At 43.2% G+C, this 22,461-nt stretch overlaps 1 protein-coding gene across 2 annotated transcripts in view; it reads right to left on the reverse strand.

Moving 5' to 3' along the window:
- Positions 1 to 1,076: 1,076 nt before the first annotated feature.
- The window catches only part of CAPN6 (calpain 6), a 52,938-nt gene continuing 31,553 nt past the window's right edge, over positions 1,077 to 22,461 (reverse strand). For both annotated transcript variants that reach the window (XM_069942718.1, XM_069942717.1), the window contains 9 exons: positions 21,202 to 21,394; positions 12,918 to 13,111; positions 12,456 to 12,533; positions 11,871 to 12,066; positions 9,287 to 9,409; positions 6,192 to 6,394; positions 5,647 to 5,768; positions 3,601 to 3,740; positions 1,077 to 2,635 (listed from right to left, as the gene is read on the reverse strand). In XM_069942718.1, the coding sequence (XP_069798819.1) occupies positions 2,453 to 2,635; positions 3,601 to 3,740; positions 5,647 to 5,768; positions 6,192 to 6,394; positions 9,287 to 9,409; positions 11,871 to 12,066; positions 12,456 to 12,533; positions 12,918 to 13,111; positions 21,202 to 21,394 (1,432 nt within the window). In that variant the 3' untranslated portion in view covers positions 1,077 to 2,452. The remainder of the gene's footprint in view (positions 2,636 to 3,600; positions 3,741 to 5,646; positions 5,769 to 6,191; positions 6,395 to 9,286; positions 9,410 to 11,870; positions 12,067 to 12,455; positions 12,534 to 12,917; positions 13,112 to 21,201; positions 21,395 to 22,461) is intronic.

The raw sequence follows: 22,461 nt of genomic DNA on the forward strand, positions 1-22,461 counted from the left end.
TGACAGGCAGACGAAGCTTAGCAAAGAGTGAGTAGGATTTTGTATAAAAGGGGGTTTGGTTCAAATGTGCAAAAATTGGACAAACAATCCAGCCTACTTCGGTATCCATGTTTTCCAGGACTCTGTAGGGCTGCAACCAACTTTTTCAGCCACCAGTAATTAAATAAGGGGTTTTGGTCGGACAAACGTGTGTGCTCAAGGTAATGATCTGCAGAATACAGATAACATAAACTGAATGGCATAAAGATGAAATCCTAGAGGTTACAGCAATGCTTGTTTCTCCAATTTCAGTTGGAAATTTTTTTTCCTGCAGTACTTTTGTTTTGTTAAATGAAAAACATCTTTAAAAATTACTAATAATCCTGAAAATAAAAAAAAAATCAAACCATAATGTGGCTCTGTATATGAAAAAAATTAAAGACCTAAAGGGGAACTCCAGTGAAAAAACAATTCTTTCAAATCAACCAGTGCCAGAAAGTGTAGTCATTTACTTCTATAAAAAAAATCTTCAGTCTTTCAGTACTTATTAGCTGCTGTATGTCCTGCAGGAAGTGGTGTATTCATTTCAGTCTGGAGAGAGAGGTTTTTTATGGGGATTGGCTACGGCTCTCAACAGTTCTGGTCACGGACAGAGGTGGCAGCAGAGAGCACTACGTCAGACTGGAAAGAAGACTGGAAAGAATACGTAGGCATACAGCAGCTGATAAGTACAGGATTTTCTTTTTAATAGAAATAAATTACAATTTTCTGGCTCTTTCTGAAAACTGTTGATTTGAAAGAAAAAAAATCATTGGAGCACCACTTTATGGCTTGTATAAGGAAGGGAGTCACACGTGCCAATAATTGTTAACAGCAAAGGGTTAAAATAATATATTTTGTGAGGGCTATTATGTGGCATGAGCTGTTGTGATTATTGGTACCACTTTGGGGTACATATTTTTTCATCCGTTTTTATTTTTAACTTTTTTTTTTTGTTAGCCAAAGTAACTAAATAAACAATTTTGTCTTTTTTATTTTTTCATTTTACATGGCCTACCATGACCAATAACATTTTTTTAAAGTTTTTCCACTTTTTTTTTTCTCTTCCTAGGACACCAATGTGTGTGGGGCTGATCACATTGAAGCATCCCTGCATACATTAAAACCCCTTTACAGCAGTAACGTATAGACGCATTCCAACTGCATGCGGCAACCCCTTTAAGTGGCATCCATCATACGTTTATGTCTGGGAGCCCCTCAGTGTATTCATCTGCAGACATTGTAAAAATGCAGTGTACAGTGTGCACATTTAGTATAACAACTGCCGTTCTGTGACCTGGCCGGTGTTACTGAAGGTCATCCCGGCTGGTACTGCAGTACCTGCTGAATGATCTTCATTTCTTCTGAATTTAGATGCGGGCACATCAGTGCGCGCCCGCATCCCAATTCGCCACAGCACACAATGGAACATGCGGCCGGAGCCACATGCTTAATTATGTGAAGTGACAGGTTCTCTGAGGTCGCTATTCAATGAATTGCTGCGCAGGAAACCGACATGTCAGTTTCTCGCGGCGCCACTAGCGATCCTGGGCGGACTGTATATTATGTGTATACACTCCGGCTGGGATCCCCTCTAACTGCACTGCACATAGGTTGTGATTAATACCCAACTTACGTTGTGTGAACATAGCCTAAAACAGCTTAATGTTCCCTTTGCTGCAGACCCTTTTACAGAGTCTGTTACAGGAATTGTGCAAATGATCAATTAATTTTTTTTCCCCCTGAAATAACAAAAAAAGTTTTGGTTTGTGACTGTGGTGCTCCATTTCCTACGCAATATCAAAGTGTCACATGTAGAACAAATGGCCTAGGGGTCTACCTGAATATAATCTATAGCTCTGGCCAAACGCCATATTGTTAAATGTGTTTCTAACCCACATCTGTCATCAATGACCTGATAAATCTCCCCAATTATGTCTAAAAGAAACTCATAATGTTGTCATTCTCTAAAAACGACTGCCGCAAGTGAAGGATGTGGCATTGGAAAGCTTGCAAGTAAAAGTAGCGCAGCTCTTGGACCTGTGTCACCATTCTATATACTGTATCTGGTTACAGTACCTGTTTAATATACTGTGGTTCCAGGCTGGAAAATAAGCTGATAGAAGATAATTAGATGCTATGAACACCAGCTATAAAGTATAAGGCACAGTGAGTACTGCGGGATAAAACTAGGATATAATCAGGATTTTTGTTGCTGCCAATATTTTAGGATCCCTACTATCTGTCTGGCATAAACCTTGATGTTTTAGAGTACAGAATTTATTTCTGTGTTCTTGCAAGATGACTTAAAAACACTGTGCGCCAATACATCTCACTAGAGCCTGTGCATGCCAACTGAGAAGACGTCATCTACTCAGGCATGTCAGACAGTCTTTAGCTCGCAGCTCTGTCTGTGTCCGGGAGACTCTCACACTCACAGGTCAAGCAGGTCATCAGAGGAGACAACCTTGACATTTATCCGGCCTGGCATCTCCTGTGTTGCTCGCCCATCCTTGTTGTGCAGCTGGAGACTCTGCTCTTCTACTGGGTCATTTGGCGAAGCAGCTAGGAGCACTTGGCCCAGGAACTGGTCACTCATGATCTTTCTTCTCCAGACCTGAGGGTCAAAATACAAGAAACTGGTTTTATGCTAAATTCATGCAGCAAATACTGTCTAAATACATTACGCTGAGTTATTGCCTTTGGGATTTATATACTATCCAGTGAGTCAGTAAACAATGCAGCAATGTGAACAAATTAAATGAAAAAAGAATAGCTCTGCAAGAATATTGGCCCATGTGAACAAGATATCTCTACAGAGTTGAGATATAAGAGCTGATGTTCCACCCCACAAGGTTCAAACCCCATAAGGTTGGCAGTTTTTGAAATACTGACCCATTTAGTCTAGTATCATTTGAAGGATCTCAGACCAGGCTGGTGCACTCAGAGTGCGCTGCCTAGACTGGATGCAGTTGTATCCCCTGGGAGTAGCACATTCTACAAATGTCCCAGATGGCGCATCTTTAGACTATCTAGTTTTAGCTTTTATCATCTTTAATTTGCCTTTAGACTTTGCAGCATTTGCGGTGCATTTATTTGTCCAATTTGTGCACATTTGTACCAAACCCCCTTTTATGCAAAATCATACTCACTCTTTGCTAAGCTTCGTCTGCCTGTCAGACAGTGCAAAACAATGTTGTGTGATTTTGCACCAAAATTGTGGTGCACTTACTGTTAGAAATTTGTATAATGTTCATTATACTGTCATGGAATCTGTTACAACAGAAGCCATGATGGTAATGCCCAACCCATCGAATGACATACACTAACTGCGTCTCAGGGACCCCACCAATGTGTAATGGGGTCTGTAATTTTGACGGGAAGGACATTTTTTGCGATAGAGCCTTAAGGGCCAGCTAACACAGAGTAAACTAGTAACTGCCTGTATGACACGGAGGCTGGTGGGATTTTACTCCGTGTGAACTGGCCCTAATACTATCAAATAAAGATTGAATAAATATAAGTCAGTAAATATTCCCTATTGTTATATAAAAAAATATATTTGGTTAAATAAAACATTACCTGAATGGCAATTGGTTTGTTCACTCTCCTACGGTAAAATATTGCCTTCATATCAATAACAGCGCTTGTATTTGTATTTTTGTAGACTTCAGATTGAACACTCTCATTTTCACATTTGATAACAATGTACAGGTCGGCTCCTGGAATTATAGCATGTTTAACATAGGTTACCCAGGGTAATATGCCAATAACATTAGTGGAGAGGTATTTAAATTTCTGTGCTTCCCCCATGCTGCCGGAGTTCTCATGTGTCTTACAGAAACCTATTGAATTTTTTCACTTAATTTTTGTATATTTCATTTACGCATCTCTTCAAGGGCCGAAATATATGAAAAGTAGAATGGAAATATACAATGGGTTTCGGCAAAACACATTAGAACTCTGGCAGTATGCATACTGCCAGAGTTCCAATGCGTCTTGTAGAAACATGTTGTAAAATATATCTTGCACAGTATCTTGTAAAACCTAAGATGCTGAGCAGCTGCTATAGTAAAAACAATAAAGCAGCAATACTTACCAGCCCTTGCTCATCCTGCTGCCCTCCAGCTCTGGTCCCCTGCTCAGCTACAGCCTGCTCAGTGATTGGCTGAGAGGGGGTCTGGAGCTGGAGGGCATCAGGAGGGCTGCTTTACTGTTCTTTGTTATGACAGCACTCTTAAACAGTTTTGGCGATCCCAGCATCATACTGAATGATGATGTCAGGAGCTCTGAAGCTATTTAAATATTCCCACTACTGTACTAACACACTGTGTCAGTATAGTAGCATGAAAATTTAAAAAGCACTCCAAGGAGCCGGGTGAGAGGTGGATAAGTAGGGCGGCATAGTTAGGGCCCTATTACACAGAGCAGTAATCTGCATGATTCAGGAGATCATCGCTCCATGTAATAAAGTCAATGATCAGCAGATGACAACGCTCAATGGCTGATTGTGTCTTTAGGTCCTAACCTAAAATTATCGTCCGCTGGGTGCGCTTCACTACGTTGTATCAGCAATTCACAGCCAACGGCTGATGACTGTAGAGAAAATAATAACGTTCATGCAATTGTCCACTCTCCCCGGTATTACCCCAGACCTCTGCAGCCAGTGATTGGCTGAGAGGTCTGTCACTTCAGAGCTCTACACGGAAGTTGTACCAGTTGCTGCGAGAAGCGAAGAGCACCCAGGAAGATACCGGGGAGAATGGACAATTAATGCATGAACGTTATTATCATACTTTTAAAGCAGCCCTTGCTGCACGATAATCAAGCCATGTAATAGGTTCAGTAATCTAGCAGATCGGCCTCGTTTACTATATTGATCGGGCCGTGTCATACAAGCCTTAAGGATGGAGGAAAGCAAGGGTGTTAGATAGAAGACCAGACAGAAGGATGTTGCAATAGTCCATTCTGGAGATGAGGAGGGGATGTACCAGGAGTTTTGTTGAGTCAAAGTTGAGAAAAGAGTGGATGTTTAATAGAAAACATGGGTCTTTAGATCTCTATAATGATATGTTATAAAATTATTAAAATGGTTTTCAGACAAATTTACGCTAAAGGAAAAGAAATGATATATACACTTTTAAGTTCACACAATGTATATTTTCAGTTAATCACAGTTGTTGCAAATTGCAACACCGGCCGTGATTAATTGAAAATATACATTGCAGTGAAGTCTATGGAATCCCGGCTGGAGTGTATACTCTCTGTATACCGGAATGTGCGCTCATCCCAATTCTAAAGAAATTAAGTTAATCCGGCCGGTACTGCAATAACAAGGGGCATGAACTTCACGGACACACGGCCATGTCACAGAATGGCTGGTGTCTTAAGTCGGTGAACCCAGCCTAAGAATGTATATATGTGATCAGATTTTTAAATGCAATTACTAAATAGAAAGCCATGAATGGATTTGAAAAGTGGCAAATTCTCCATTTCTCTCCAGGTAATTCTGTCTTCCTGGTTTTGTGTTCGATAACTGTAATTAAAAACCTGAATGTGTAAACACACACCAGGAAAGTAATTCGCAAATAAAACTAAATTTATTGTTTCCTTGTTTCACCAAATTACCTTCTGTTTCCGTCCTTGGGTCCACTCCTTCTATGCTGGCCACCAACACTTGGCTGACTCTTTTCGGATATCCAAAGAAGATGTTCCAACAGGATACACTGGGCTTATCCTTTACCAGCTCCCTGTGGAAATCATCAAATAACATGTCAGAAGGACAATTCTAATACTAAGTATCTGATTGTAATATCGAGGCTAATAGTGGTAATTACAATGCTGTATATTCATAGTAGTACATTCTACAAACTTATATTGCTTCTTATATTGTTTCTTTATTGCAGTGCAGTGCATCACAGTTACTAAGGTTCCATTCATTTTACTGTTACTACAGTTTTTGACTTTTTTCTTCACTTAATATTTTGTATATTTTGTTCTGCAGTACCATTTGTCACCACAAGGTGATGCAGCATCCTTATACTAAATTTGTAGATATGGAAAACAGATTCATTGGTTTCTCAGCAATTATGAAGAATATCCTATACTTCTGTGTAAATTGTATGATAATAAGCAAACACAAAAACATTTTCAGGTTGTGTACTTTCAAGTACCTGAAGTTGGACGGTTCATCTGTAAAGAGTCTGAGGTTAAATTCACAGGTAACTCCAGAATGAAAAGTTGTAGGAATGATGACGTATCTACCTTTCTTTAATACCTTCCTCAGAAAAATGGACCTCAGATTCATGTAGGGAGGGGATGCAGCTCTTTCTTGTCCTTGCATCTTGTGAATTCTATAGCGTCTATTTTGTTCCACCTAGGTAAAGAACTGAAATGAGTTATTTTTCTCTGCTCCAAAATACGTATAGTGTTTGGCTCCCAAATTTAAACACCCCATAAGGGTGAGACCAAGATTCGACAATAATAGGAAGGACATGCTGTATATGAAGGATATACTGTACTTGGTACTTTGACAGTCCACAATACATAGCAGTGTGTAACTCACAAGATGGAAGAGGACAGAGGTTGTGATGTTTAAGGTAGCTGACCAGGTCAGGACCCTTAAAGCGACTCAGTACTCACAATCTGCCCCCCGCCCCCCCCCCCCCCCCACCCCCCCCACAATCAGCATGTACCGTCACATAGCTGCTTTTAATCCAAGATCTGTCCTAGGGTCCGTTCTGCAGGTGATGCAGTTGTTGTCCTAAAAAAACAATTTTTTAACTTACAGCCCCGTGTCAAATTGGCGTGGCCTAGAGTGTCTGTGCCCTAGGCCTGCAACACCCCTCCGTCCCTCCTCCCCGCCGTCTTCACCATTATGAATGCCCCACCAATTTGGCACAGGGCTGCAAGATTAAAAGTTGGGTTTTTTTTGGACAATAACTGCATCACCTGCTGAATGGACCCCAGGACAGATCTTGGATTAAAAGCAGCTATTGTGGGTACAGAGTGGCTTTAATGCATCAGCTGTACTTGCTAGGAAGAACTGGCCTGCTTAGCCCAAGAAAAAGGGGTGCTCTATGGCCAACCTTTATTTTCTATTTAAGGAACGGTCCTGAAGATGTGAGCTTTGCCATGTCCTGGACTTCAGGAGCATTTGACTTATTACCTACTGTATGACAATCACTGCTTTCTGGACAACTGTCAAGTCAGCAGTCATCCTTATGATTGCGTAGCTACTGACCCAGACGCAGGGACCATTTTAAGGATTAGGAAACCTACTGTTGATTATCTGATTATAATGTGACACCATCAGCCTTCAATATTTCACTTGTTCACAAAATTTTAATTTTCTGATATATTAACTTTTTGTCAGGAATAGCAGGTGAAGACAAGACACTTGACAGTGGGCCCTGAATCTTACCCCACCCACTGTCACCTGCCTACTTGCCTCGGTCGACCCTAGGCGGTCGCGGACAACCACGAAGACAATCCCTATGCTGTATACGTGCAAAACATAAAACACAGACAGACAAACACAATGCGGGGAGTAAACTAGCCGAGTCAGAAACCAAACGAGCAACGCAGTACAAAATCGGAACCGAACGGAGAGTCAGGGGTCAGGCAAAAGGTCAAAATCCAGGCAAGACAATAGAGGAAGGATAGGGCAGAATACAAGGAACTGGGGAGCTGGGTTCAGAAACAACTAATAGCCAGCGATTAGAGGCTGGTACTGACAACACTTTATACTGGACCAGGAGTCCGGACCAAAGGCTGATTGGTCCGGCCTCCTGAATCCAGACACATAGCAGCTGGTGCACTGCAGGCTGAGTGGCAGAGAGATCCGTCACTCAGCCTGAGTCCAACAGCACTCAGCTGCTCGGCCGGGCGGCGCTCACTGATGCGAGACCCGCGGCTCCCCTGGTTACTAGGGACGCCGTCGGGTCTCTGTGACGTCACCCGGCCCTGCCGAGGAGGGCGGCGCTGCGCTCCAGCCGGACCAGACGACGCTGGAGCGCGGTCAGGTAAGTTACTGACACTTTTACATTTTCATGAGCTGTTTTCACGATCATGGATCTCTGTATGTGTAATAAATCTAAAGAATATATAAATTTAACTTTTTGGACTGTATTACTAAAATAGATTTTTAATGATATTCTATTTGGGGGATACTGTCATAATAATCTGTTTGAATTTTCTGCTATCATTATTTGTGTACTTATAAAGATACATATTTTATCACATTGGCTATGGGTTCTGGCATTTTGTAGGTTGGCATATGTTTATGCTGTTAGCTGACTGTCCTTGCACACAGTGTATCCATTTTTCACATCAGTGTTTTGTACAGTTTTGAAACACACATATGACACCGTGTTACAGTGATAAAAGGTATACATATAGGGGGAGATTTATCAACATGGTGTAAAGTGAAACTGTCTCAGTTGCCCCTAGCAACCAATCAGATTCCACCTTTCATTTCCCAAAGAGTCTGTGAGGAATGAAAGGTGGAATCTGATTGGTTGGTAGGGGCAACTGAGCCAGTTTCACTTTACACCATGTCTGATAAATCTCCCTCATTGTTCATATGTCTAACTTGTAGAGCAGGGGTAGGAAACCTTGGCTCTCCAGCCGTTGCAAAACTACAACTCCCATCATGCATAGAAAGCCAAAACTTTAGCTTTGACTGTCCAGGCATGAGGGGAGTTGTAGTTTTGCAACAGCTGGAGAGCCAAGGTTCCCTACCCTGGGTGTAGACTATGTTCACACAATGTGGTTTTCATAATCCATCTCTATTTTGTAAGTGTAGAGTAAATGAAGTAAATGCATATGAATGTAAAATATGTTGATGCTATATAGGCACTGAGGCTATTGGCAATTGATGCATTAGTATAGTGTAGAAAAGATATGTTTATAATACAACATAACAAATTATTGCTAGACTTTTGTAACCATTATTACTAATGTATTGAGTACATGGGCCAATTGTACAATGAATCCCACTGTGATTTGTTATACAATCTAGATGTGCTATTCTTTTACAGCGACACACTATTTACACACCATAGGTGTTACCGGTTACAGGTCTATAATGTTGGGATTACAGGGTGATAACAGGTTCTGACACATGTTCCGGCTCAGAACACACGCTCGCTGTTATTCTGCCTTGTTATCTGATATTTTGTTTCAGTTTTTAACAATCCTTTTGGGAATTCTCTACAGAATCCATGTCACACATACAAATACAGACAGAGCTTCTTATGTTTTCTACCTTGAGAATTTCAAAGCCAATAATGAAACTATCTCCCTTCCCAAACTTCTTGTGTATTCGCTGATCCTCCTGCTGCAGAGAAACCAGCACCTCATCATCTTCTTTCTTCACCTCAAATATGTACTGAAAAATAAAAGAGAACAAAGTATGGGGAAATGAGATGATGTGTACAGAGTCTTACTATAGAGAGGATGTTTAGTTTTTCAGTTACAAAGACCCAATCCTGCAATATTAATGAGTCCCTGAAGAATTGCCTAGGTGCTTGCTTTGTAAGTTTTGTACTGTAAGCACCGAGGTGGATTCACTTAGTTTTAACTCTTTAATTTACAATGCACAGATTATGGGTGTTCTCACTGTGGTAAATACCTTACAATTAACTCGTACTGGTACCATTTAGAATAGTGGCTCCTAGAGGGAGACCAGTTCTTTTCCATGCCTGTTCATTATATCTAACAGGGTTATCCAGAATAAGGAAAACATAGCTGATTTTTTCTATTTTCCAGAAACAGCACCACTCTTGTCTCCTTTTTATTCATGGTATTGCAGTTACACTCCATTGAACTGAATACTACACACAAACTGGGAACAGGAGTGATACTGTTTTTCTCATCCTGCATAAGCCCTTTAAAAGGAAACTATCAGCAGGGTAGACTAATCTAACCTGCTGATATGTCCCTATTGTACAGATTGTAGTTAAAGGGGTTATCCAGTGCTACAAAATCATGGCCACTTTCTTTCAACACGACTCTTTTTTCCAGTCCAGGTGCGGTTTGCAATTAAGCTCCATTCACTTCAATGGAACTGAGCAGCAATGGAAAACACCGCCCAAGCTGGAGACAAGAGTGGGGCTTTCTCTGGAAGAAAGTGGCAATGTTAGCGCTGGATAACCCCTTTAAATCTATAGGTTAATAAGACAGTCTGGTGCAGTGGTGGAATACTGCCCCAAGTTAGCAGATCCAGCCTGCTCCTGGCTGGCCCACTCTGCTATTTGTTAGAAGGGGCCGGCCGGCAGGGGGCGGACTGGTGCACTGGAGGCAGTAGCCTCGCACCCAGTACACCAAACCTCCTTACTAGCTCAGGGATTTAACTTCAAACTGCACTGAAATGACGCAGAGGATGAAGGTAAGAAACTTAGGCCTCATTCACACGTTCAGTAATTTTTCTGAACCGCAAAAACCTCCTGCTATTTTTACTCTGTGGTCCATATAAAATCATCCCTATTTGCATCCATAATTGCATCCGTTTCCATAAAATTTGAATTGTACTAGTTTGCATAGGTTTGATCCGTGCTTTTTGCAGACGTCACAGATGTGACATCCATAAAAAATACGGATCCCATAGACTCCTATTGAAAATCCTTAGCGCAATCACAACCCGCACTAGGACATGTCCTTTTTTTTTATGGAACGGATTACGGATCAAAATTAAAATGGATTGTGTAATAGCCCAATATAAATTAATGTGCTTTTAGTTGAACCATGATTACGGATCCGCAATTACAGACAACTTTACTGGACGTGTGACTAAGGCCTTACCCTCAGCATCCAGTGCGCAATAGGGAGATATCAGCAGGTTAGATTTGTCTAACCTGCTCATAGTTTCCCTTTATGCACAAATATGATAAATTGCCATTGGTCAAGATTTCTGACAAAATAAATAGCAAGGAAGACAAACAAGCGGTGCCTTGAACAAAGTTCTGATTTTGTTTCCTTAATAAGTAGTGTATGCACTACAGTCAAGGGAATTGGTTTGATCCAAATCCAATTATTTTTGGTATTTGTTTCTGTAGAACATTAGACATTTCTTAAGACAAATTTGTTCAGTGAATGACAAGGCATACATATTGGAGCATCTGGCCTAGTAAATGTGCTCCGCTCAGAAGCAGATTTTTCAGAATGTTGCAGATTTAATCCGGGCAATGTTTTGTACACTTAGTGACAAATCATAAACTACAGAGTGCACGACCCAATGAATGTGTGCTCTCAGTGGCAATGCTTATAGTGTACCTGTCACTTGTCATAAAGACAATGACAAAAGTTTTTATTGGTTAGGATCTGAATGTTCAGACCCTGACCAACCACTAGAATGAGCGTCGAAAAGCCTTGTTTGGATTGACTATAGGTCATGTGTATAATAAAAAAAAGTCATAACTGATTTAACTTAAGAAGTGCAGGGCTGGATATCCCACATAGGTCAGCTGTACAGTAAGTGCCCTATTGTATGCCATCTATCCTAAAATGTAGGAAATCTCAAAATACCTACAGTGATTTGTTTATTGTGTATGACTGTAAATTTTTTGTCTTTCTTCCTCATGCAGACTCTCTAGGCCAGGCATGTCCAAAGTCCGGCTGGAGGGCCATTTGCGGCCCGCGTTCCCAACTTTTACGGCCCCCCAGGTATCCAGCTTGCTATTATCTGCCTGTGTTATAAAGCATATAGCATGTAGCATGTAAAATGGTCGGCCCTCGCACATGTTCACTTCATCAAATTTGGCACTCTTCGAAAAAAGTTTGGACATGCCTGCTCTAGGCAGACCATTGCCACCATATTATAAGCTCTGTCTAATCAACAGGCTTATAGTCACCTGTGGATTCTGAAAAAATGTACTTTTATTATTGAAGCATCCTCCGGAGCGATTCAGCAAGACATCATCATCTCTTGTCCATTTTCCTTGAGCCTCCCCCTTCTCCCATGTTTTGTGTCGGCTTAGATATGAAGTGTTTATGATACGACACACATCGGCATGGGTGAAATTATTACACCAGTCCTCGAACGTCATCCTACAGGAAAGAGAGAACAACGCCAACTCATCATGAAGTCATCGAATGATGGCAGCACACAAAGCCATATGAAGTATTAGCCTTTCAGTCTCTTTTTTGCTAAAAACACAGAAAGTTTATGTTCACACACACTTAAAATTTAGTGGGTGTCCGCCATTTTATGACAGATAATGACCCTTGCCTATTCGTACGCTAGGCATATGTGCTAAGGCTTTTATATACCAATCCTTCTATATATCTTGGCATACAGAACATTAGTTACAATTTATTCAAATGTGTCAAAAATACCAACCTCTAAGAAAGAACAAGAAAATGTTAAAGGATAAAAATACAGATATCCAACATGTTGTACTGTATATAGCAGTATATTGTTGGAGCCCCACTCTCACCAGAACTCGCCATCGTTTCGCACAGTCAGTCCAAGCTTCACTTTCTCCGATTTGCTCACTTTTTTCCACTCTTCGGATCTTAGAGATAAAACAAAAAGAGATACCTTGTACCGGTGTTCTTTCTAAGGAGAACTATAATTGTTTGCAGTTGACTTTGGCTTTCAAGGAAGAAGTTTCCTTTAGGCATGCATGATAAAGAGAAGTAAATACAGGGATTGTATACACTATATCAGCTCGACTGATTTCCATGCAAGTGGCTTAGCAAGGTATGAAGTTTGCTGTTTCACTTGGCAGGACTAATACAATGTGACATCTGTTTTAAATAAAGGTTTATACCAATACTTACCAGTTTTCCATCCTAGCACTAATGTTATACTGCACAGTCAGTATCATATTCTGCTACAATGTTCAGGAGACTTGTTTATGAGGTCTACATTAGAAAATTATCTTTACTGTACATACTCATCGTTCCAAGTGCCTTTCCACTCCCTGTGTCCCCATGGATTCCTCATTCTAATCATGAATAGTTTGGTGGTCTTTCCAAAGCAAAGGGTCTTCTCTCCCAGAGTCACCTTCTTTATGCCAGTTACTGAGTATGCATGTCCTTTTATCAGTCCCATTGGATTCACGGCCTGCATATCTCTGGAGGAGGCGTCCTGAAGACAGTGAGGAACAGTTGTTTAGTATGCTGGATTTCTATAAATAATTAATATAGTCCTATAAATTTTACAATTGTCATGTCTGTAGACCCAACTCAATAAGAGAGATACTTAGGAAAGGCTGAACACCAAAACAACAGATTTTTTTTTTTCATAAAATGTAACTATATGGTCACCAGGAATTAAAATATATAATAGTTACAATAATGTTGATATTGATTCTATGATTAACATCTATTACCAAGCAAATTATACAGCAAGTACTGTAAGTGCTGAGTGATAAATGGGAAGACAAAGAGTTTGGAGAACTATAGTGGAATGTCCAGACTTTTTTTTATCCTTTTATCTAGAGACTGTTCATATTACAGATCTGGAATGTACACCACTGATTTGTTAGAAGTAATGTGAATTGTTTGCAGCTGATGTAAAGCAAACACAGACATATGGTGCGTCTATACAGAGATTTTTCTGACAGATTTTTAAGGCCAAAGCCAGGAATGGATTTGAAAATATGATAAATCTCAGTCTTTCCTTTTTGACCTGTTCTCTGTTTATAGTCTGTTCCTGGCTTTGGCTTCAAAGATCTGTCAGATAAATCTCTCTGTGTAAACGCACCATTTTAGTCTACTGCATTTTATTAACCTATTATAAGGAAATCTTCTTACCAATTCATAACCTATGATCATTTCAGATTTTAATATTCCTAAATCTTTTTTTTCCAGTTAATCATATACCCAACATTTATTATATTAGCATCTTATCTTCTCTATAAACATATTCCACATCATTCTGGCAATGCAAAGCACATACAAATGACAGACACGGAATATAATTTTGGCAAAACAAACCATAAAAACTTCAATGAGATGTAAGAAAGAAGGGTTCTACTGAGTTCTCCAAATACCATGGGGCATGCAAATATCATGGAATTATAAATAAGACTCAATAAATCTGTCACACAGTTTAGTGTTATGCACACGAGGCACACAAGTAGACTTACATGAGCACATGTGCGCAGAATCACAAAATTACATAAATGAAAGACCTTGATGTTCACATACAGTAAAATAAAAGCAAACTACTGCCTTAATATCATACTACTTTAATAATACATGTATAAACACAATATGGAGGCATGACACGTATGGAGGATACACATGGAGGCAGAAAAGTTATGTGCACATAGATTCAATGTCAAAAGGACATGAGGTTATACAGGAAGATTGTATGAAGGACTTTGCTTTCTGCAATTCTAATATCCAAATAGTAACTTCATAGAGACACCAGGATGAGGATGGCAGATTTACTTATCCGTCTGATTATGTTCACCCATTTCCAGCATACACAAGAGGATATGACCAATACAATCCAGTCAAAGTTTCTAACACAATACAACATACTTTATACTTCATGACCAATTTTATCATTCTCACAATTAGGGTTGGGACCAGGGGGTTACAGTGTAATGTTTATATTTAAAAAAAAAAAAGGAAAGGTTTAAAAGAGACTTGCATCCGGGACCCATTTTTTCAAAACACCGAGGGAGGGGGTGGATGAAAATAATAATATTCACTTACCTCCCCGACCCCATTGCTGCCGTCCAAATTCTGCCACTCCAGTCCCTGGTCCCAGCCTGTCTCCTGGTCTTGAGACGGAACTTGGGATGTGACGTGGCAGGCTCACTCCTGCTGACGTGACGGCATGATGGGAAATCCCTGCCTGACTCCTTTGTTCTGAGAGAGAACACAGGATCGCCTGGCTGTGCTGTATATGGGGAGGACAGGGACCGGATAGGAGACATAACTAAATGGATGGATGATCATTGGCCATTGGTAATTGAAGATAAATGGGGACCTTAACCCCTTCACATCCACAACACCTATTTATTGCACATGCCCCGTGCAGTAGGAACGTATATATACATTTCTGCAATAAAGGGGCTATTATTGTAAGCGGTCCAAAACACATCAGTGTCGCCGCGGTTATGCAGCTGTTTGTCATTGATGCCTTAAATGCGGCAATGCATAGCGATCGCAACGTTTAAAGAGGTCAGTAACAGGATAGGCATGGCTGCGGGGGTCCCAATCACTTACACTGTGTCCCAACCAGCCCTGTTCAATTTGACCTGGACATCCATGCATCAATGACCTTTGGCATGAAGGGGGAAGAACCACACTGCAAAACAGTAAGAGAAGCCTTGAAGAGCCTGAGGAAGCAAAAGCAACACCTCAAAACCAAACCAAAGCCAGGCATGGATCCACCACAACTCAGGGCGTAACTAGAAAGGGCAGGCCCCATAGAAAACTTTTGATTGGTTCCCCCTCTTCTCCCTATCCCACTGTAGGTAATCCCCTTGTTTGTTAGCCCTCTGTCCAGTAGATAGCATATGTTAGGCATATCCCCTGGTAGAGGGCCGTTTCTAGGTAATTTGAACTACAGGGCGAATCTTGCTAAAATCGCCCCCCCCCCCTCAAGTGATGTCGAAGGGGGGGGGGGGTAGAAGGTGCAGTGGCGGTTGTTACTAGGGAGAAGTAGTGTGTGTATTATGGCTTAGTGCAGTGTTGTTCAACCCTTTTCAGATTGGGGCTAAAAAGTCATTCAGTAACTCACAGGTGAAGTCTTCTTTGATCTGAGGCGTCACTTTCCCTTTTCCTCTCCATCTGGCCCAGACGATTTCTTCCAGCTACAATTCATCTCTTTTGAACCTGCCAGACAAACATTTTAGGCTCCGCACTTTTACAACTTCCACTTTTTTTGTGTCTTGTGCAGTAGCTATGTGGGTTACCCCCTGTATGTAGGATCCCCTGCTGTACCCCCCATATGGTAATAATCCCACCTGTGTCCCTATATAGTAATCCCCCTGTGCTGCATACGGCATAGTAATAATCCCTTCTGTGCTGTCCCCATAGTAATATCCCCCCTGTGCTCTGCCCCTTAGTAATATACCCCTGTTCTCTGCCCCTTAGTAATATACCCCCTGTGCTCTGCCCCTTAGTAATATCCCCCTGTGCTCTGCCCCTTAGTAATATCCCCCTGTGCTCTGCCCCTTAGTAATATCCCCCTGTTCTCTGCCCCTTAGTAATATCCCCCTGTGCTCTGCCCCTTAGTAATATACCCCCCTGTTCTCTGCTCCTTAATAATATCCCCCTGTGCTCTGCCCCTTAGTAATATCCCCCTGTGCTCTGCCCCTTAGTAATATCCCCTTGTGCTCTGCCCATTAGTAATATACCCCTGTGCTCTGCCCCTTAGTAATATCCCCCTGTGCTCTGCCCCTTAGTAATATCCCCCTGTGCTCTGCCCCTTAGTAATATACTCCTGTGCTCTGCCCCTTAGTAATATCCCCCTGTGCTCTGCCCCTTAGTAATATACCCCCTGTTCTCTGCCCCTTAGTAATATACCCCTGTGCTCTGCCCCTTAGTAATATACCCCTGTGCTCTGCCCCTTAGTAATATACCCCCCTGTGCTCTGCCCCTTAGTAATATCCCCCTGTTCTCTGCCCCTTAGTAATATCCCTCTGTGCTCTGCCCCTTAGTAATATACCCCCCTGTTCTCTGCTCCTTAATAATATCCCCCAGTGCTCTGCCCCTTAGTAATATACTCCTGTGCTCTGCCCCTTAGTAATATCCCCCTGTGCTCTGCCCCTTAGTAATATACCCCCTGTTCTCTGCCCCTTAGTAATATACCCCTGTGCTCTGCCCCTTAGTAATATCCCCCTGTGCTCTGCCCCTTAGTAATATACCCCCTGTTCTCTGCCCCTTAGTAATATACCCCTGTGCTCTGCCCCTTAGTAATATCCCCCTGTGCTCTTCCCCTTAGTAATATACTCCTGTGCTCTGCCCCTTAGTAATATCCCCCTGTGCTCTGCCCCTTAGTAATATACCCCCTGTTCTCTGCCCCTTAGTAATATACCCCTGTGCTCTGCCCCTTAGTAATATCCCCCTGTGCTCTGCCCCTTAGTAATATACCCCCTGTTCTCTGCCCCTTAGTAATATACCCCTGTGCTCTGCTCCTTAGTAATATACCCCTGTGCTCTGCCCCTTAGTAATATACCCCCCTGTGCTCTGCCCCTTAGTAATATCCCCCTGTGCTGCATACGGCATAGTAATAATCCCTTCTGTGCTGTCCCCATAGTAATATCCCCCCTGTGCTCTGCCCCTTAGTAATATACCCCTGTTCTCTGCCCCTTAGTAATATACCCCCTGTGCTCTGCCCCTTAGTAATATCCCCCTGTGCTCTGCCCCTTAGTAATATCCCCCTGTGCTCTGCCCCTTAGTAATATCCCCCTGTTCTCTGCCCCTTAGTAATATCCCCCTGTGCTCTGCCCCTTAGTAATATACCCCCCTGTTCTCTGCTCCTTAATAATATCCCCCTGTGCTCTGCCCCTTAGTAATATCCCCCTGTGCTCTGCCCCTTAGTAATATCCCCTTGTGCTCTGCCCATTAGTAATATACCCCCTGTTCTCTGCCCCTTAGTAATATCCCCCTGTGCTCTGCCCCTTAGTAATATCCCCCTGTGCTCTGCCCCTTAGTAATATACTCCTGTGCTCTGCCCCTTAGTAATATCCCCCTGTGCTCTGCCCCTTAGTAATATACCCCCTGTTCTCTGCCCCTTAGTAATATACCCCTGTGCTCTGCCCCTTAGTAATATACCCCTGTGCTCTGCCCCTTAGTAATATACCCCCCTGTGCTCTGCCCCTTAGTAATATCCCCCTGTTCTCTGCCCCTTAGTAATATCCCTCTGTGCTCTGCCCCTTAGTAATATACCCCCCTGTTCTCTGCTCCTTAATAATATCCCCCAGTGCTCTGCCCCTTAGTAATATCCCCCTGTTCTCTGCCCCTTAGTAATATCCCCCTGTGCTCTGCCCCTTAGTAATATCCCCCTGTTCTCTGCCCCTTAGTAATATACCCCCTGTTCTCTGCCCCTTAGTAATATCGCCCTGTGCTCTGCCCCTTAGTAATATCCCCCTGTGCTCTGCCCTAGTAATATCCCCCTGTGCTCTGCCCCTTAGTAATATCCCCCTGTGCTCTGCCCCTTAGTAATATCCCCTTGTGCTCTGCCCATTAGTAATATACTCCTGTGCTCTGCCCCTTAGTAATATCCCCCTGTGCTCTGCCCCTTAGTAATATACCCCCCTGTTCTCTGCTCCTTAATAATATCCCCCAGTGCTCTGCCCCTTAGTAATATCCCCCTGTGCTCTGCCCCTTAGTAATATACCCCCTGTTCTCTGCCCCTTAGTAATATACCCCTGTGCTCTGCCCCTTAGTAATATACCCCTGTGCTCTGCCCCTTAGTAATAAACCCCCCTGTGCTCTGCCCCTTAGTAATATCCCCCTGTTCTCTGCCCCTTAGTAATATCCCCCTGTGCTCTGCCCCTTAGTAATATACCCCCTGTTCTCTGCTCCTTAATAATATCCCCCAGTGCTCTGCCCCTTAGTAATATCCCCCTGTGCTCTGCCCCTTAGTAATATTCCCCTGTTCTCTGCCCCTTAGTAATATCCCCCTGTGCTCTGCCCCTTAGTAATATCCCCCTGTTCTCTGCCCCTTAGTAATATACCCCCTGTTCTCTGCCCCTTAGTAATATCCCCCTGTGCTCTGCCCCTTAGTAATATCCCCCTGTGCTCTGCCCTAGTAGTATCCCCCTGTGCTCTGCCCCTTAGTAATATCCCCCTGTGCTCTGCCCCTTAGTAATATCCCCTTGTGCTCTGCCCATTAGTAATATACCCCCCTGTTCTCTGCCCCTTAGTAATATCCCCCTGTGCTCTGCCCCTTAGTAATATCCCCTTGTGCTCTGCCCCTTAGTAATATACTCCTGTGCTCTGCCCCTTAGTAATATCCCCCTGTGCTCTGCCCCTTAGTAATATACCCCCTGTTCTCTGCCCCTTAGTAATATCCCCCTGTGCTCTGCCCCTTAGTAATATCCCCCTGTGCTCTGCCCTAGTAATATCCCCCTGTGCTCTGCCCCTTAGTAATATCCCCCTGTGCTCTGCCCCTTAGTAATATCCCCTTGTGCTCTGCCCATTAGTAATATACCCCCCTGTTCTCTGCCCCTTAGTAATATCCCCCTGTGCTCTGCCCCTTAGTAATATACCCCTGTGCTCTGCCCCTTAGTAATATACTCCTGTGCTCTGCCCCTTAGTAATATCCCCCTGTGCTCTGCCCCTTAGTAATATACCCCTGTGCTCTGCCCCTTAGTAATATACTCCTGTGCTCTGCCCCTTAGTAATATCCCCCTGTGCTCTGCCCCTTAGTAATATACCCCCTGTTCTCTGCCCCTTAGTAATATACCCCTGTGCTCTGCCCCTTAGTAATATCCCCCTGTGCTCTGCCCCTTAGTAATATACCCCCTGTTCTCTGCCCCTTAGTAATATACCCCTGTGCTCTGCCCCTTAGTAATATCCCCCTGTGCTCTGCCCCTTAGTAATATACTCCTGTGCTCTGCCCCTTAGTAATATCCCCCTGTGCTCTGCCCCTTAGTAATATACCCCCTGTTCTCTGCCCCTTAGTAATATACCCCTGTGCTCTGCCCCTTAGTAATATCCCCCTGTGCTCTGCCCCTTAGTAATATACCCCCTGTTCTCTGCCCCTTAGTAATATACCCCTGTGCTCTGCTCCTTAGTAATATACCCCTGTGCTCTGCCCCTTAGTAATATACCCCCCTGTGCTCTGCCCCTTAGTAATATCCCCCTGTGCTCTGCCCCTTAGTAATATCCCCCCGTTCTCTGCCCCTTAGTAATATACCCCCCTGTTCTCTGCCCCTTAGTAATATACCCCTGTACTCTGCCCCTTAGTAATATACCCCTGTGCTCTGCCCCTTAGTAATATCCCCCTGTCCCCCCCATAGTAATATCCCCCAGTGCTCCCCCCTTAGTAATATCCCCCTGTTCCCCCCTTAGTAATATCCCCCAGTGCTCCCCCCTTAGTAATATCCCCCTGTTCCCCCCTTAGTAATATTCCCAAGTGCTCTCCCCCTTAGTAATATCCCGCTCCCCCCCAAGTTATTATATTTCAAAGTGCTCCCCCCTTTAGTAATATCCCCCTGCCCCCCCATAGTAATTATCCCACCTATTCTGTCACCATATTAATAATCCCCTTGTGCTTCCCCCCCCCCCCAAAAAAAAAAAAAAACACAAACAAACATTACACTCACCTTACAGCAACATCCAGCGGGTCCCTGTCTCCTCTTCAGCCAAGGAGGAGCAGGCCGCCCCCGCCGCCCCCGCACACATCTTCTCCATCCAGCAGGCTCGCTCATATGACGTCACTGGGCCTGCTAGAGGGAGAGGATGTGTGAGGGGGGCGGCAGCCTGACAGGTGCTGAGCGCTTGGAGGAGCGCGGTCCGGGAGGGGGGAGCTGAGAGATCAGCTGATCGGGCGGCCGGGGTGAGTTATGAGGCGGGCGGCCGGGGCGAGCGATGAGGCAGGCAGCCGGCCAGCTGTCCGGGGGTGCCACCAGCGCCCCCAAGCTGTCGGTGCCCCGTGCGTGCCCGGCCCGCCCGCCTCTAGAAACGGCCATGCCCTGGTATCCCCTCCCCCAGTAGATAGTGCCCCATGGAAGACATCTCCCCTAATCTCTCCTGATATCACCCGTAGATAGTGTCCCCCAAAATAGGCATTTCCCCTAGTATCCTACCCCCAGTACATAGTGTCTCCCTTGGTAGTATGATGACAGCTCAGGAGGCCCAGTGTAATGGAGGAATGGGCCCCGGATGCGGCAGGCCCCGTAGTAGCCGCTAAAGAGGATGACGAGATTGCAGAAATTTTCCTGCCACGTGTATCATACCACTATAGTGGAGGGTAATTATAACTATTACTGTATTAGATTTTCCAGTGAAACATATAATTATCAGGTCACAGCCATGATGATCATATGAACTGAAGGGTGTACATCTCTGTTCTAAATTATGAACATGGACTAGGCAGTTGACTACATATACCTGCTTATACTCATGCGCCATTGCTTGACAAACAACTGTAATAAGGTGCACTTGTTTTGAAAAATCCTGGTCTATCAAAAAGCAAAAAGATCTTACCAATAGGAATCAGGTATCAAAATCCATAGGGATATGCACTTAGAAGTATTACAATACCTTTAGATGACAGCAGATCAGTCCACCTCTTTTATAAACTTTTAGAAGATCCTCAAACAAATTTGTCTGTGCCGTTATATTAGCTTTGTATTTGGTATCTGACAAGTCAATACTTTCTGCAACTGCCCCTGTGAAATCCACAATGGCATCAGCTGTACTGCCACCATCAAGGGCTTCGTATGATCCAGCCAACCTGGGGAGATGCAGATGTTTTAGGTTAAGACAGGTGTAGGTGTATATGTCCATCAACACTTTTTCTGCACCAGCAGCCATAGCCTTCATCTCATCTCCCCCAAAACTGCTCTTATTCACAGTTTTCCATCATAACAGCATTTAGAGATATGCTTTACAACAGGTACATGGACATAGAAAATTATGGACTTTGGAAAAGTTTGTAGACATGCTGTGTGACCTATGCAGATGTCATTGTGGAGGAGGAGTCCTGTGACCATAACCTATCATCAATAGGGGATCCTCCCTTATCTATATATAGGTGTTAGGCTTTTTTCTCATGCTCCATAATCCACAGAGTTTACAGAGCTCGAAGCTGTGCAGTGAACTCACATCCCTCCAGGTGTCATGTATTAATAGAAGAGTGTATGAAAATGTTTAAATCATTGCGGCAGTGTACTGATACAGCTGTGCAGCTTTATTAGTAAAGTCCCACAAAGATTTAAACACTTTTAGCTCTCCTGGCATCATATTGATACTTGACGCCTGAGAAGGCCTTGGCTTTCATTGAAATCCTACATGTAATGATATTAATGAGACAGCTAAAAGGTTTTCTCTACAAGAAAGAAAGGATATGCAAAGTAGCTCTCACACCTCTTTGCATATCCTTTCTTTAAAGAATTCTCAGTGGAGCAGCAAGTCTCCACACAACTCTTAATGAGAGTTATTACCCCTTTGACCCACATGGATAGACCTCTGAATAGCCAGCCAATACTCTGCTCTGCATTGAGGAGGGGCAACAATGCCCGAAACAGCTGTCTGCAGATGGGAAATCTTTCCTTTTGGAGAGATTGTTTGGCTTGGCATAAAATCCCTAGTCAATGTTCTAAGACAACTAGATTTGAATTGACTTGAAGGGACATCTCTGCTTATGCAATGGTCTGTAAGTCCCCACACGTCTTTTTGATGAACTCTCCTTAATGAGAGTTAGCACCTCTTTGACTCTCTACTAGAAAGAAAGTGTAAACATATTAATAACCTAGTGGCCAGATTAAAACTGCAAGAATTTAGAATTAAAAAATAAAAAAC

The sequence above is a fragment of the Dendropsophus ebraccatus genome, chromosome 10, assembly GCF_027789765.1.
Source record: "Dendropsophus ebraccatus isolate aDenEbr1 chromosome 10, aDenEbr1.pat, whole genome shotgun sequence".
Taxonomy (NCBI): Eukaryota; Metazoa; Chordata; class Amphibia; order Anura; family Hylidae; genus Dendropsophus; species Dendropsophus ebraccatus.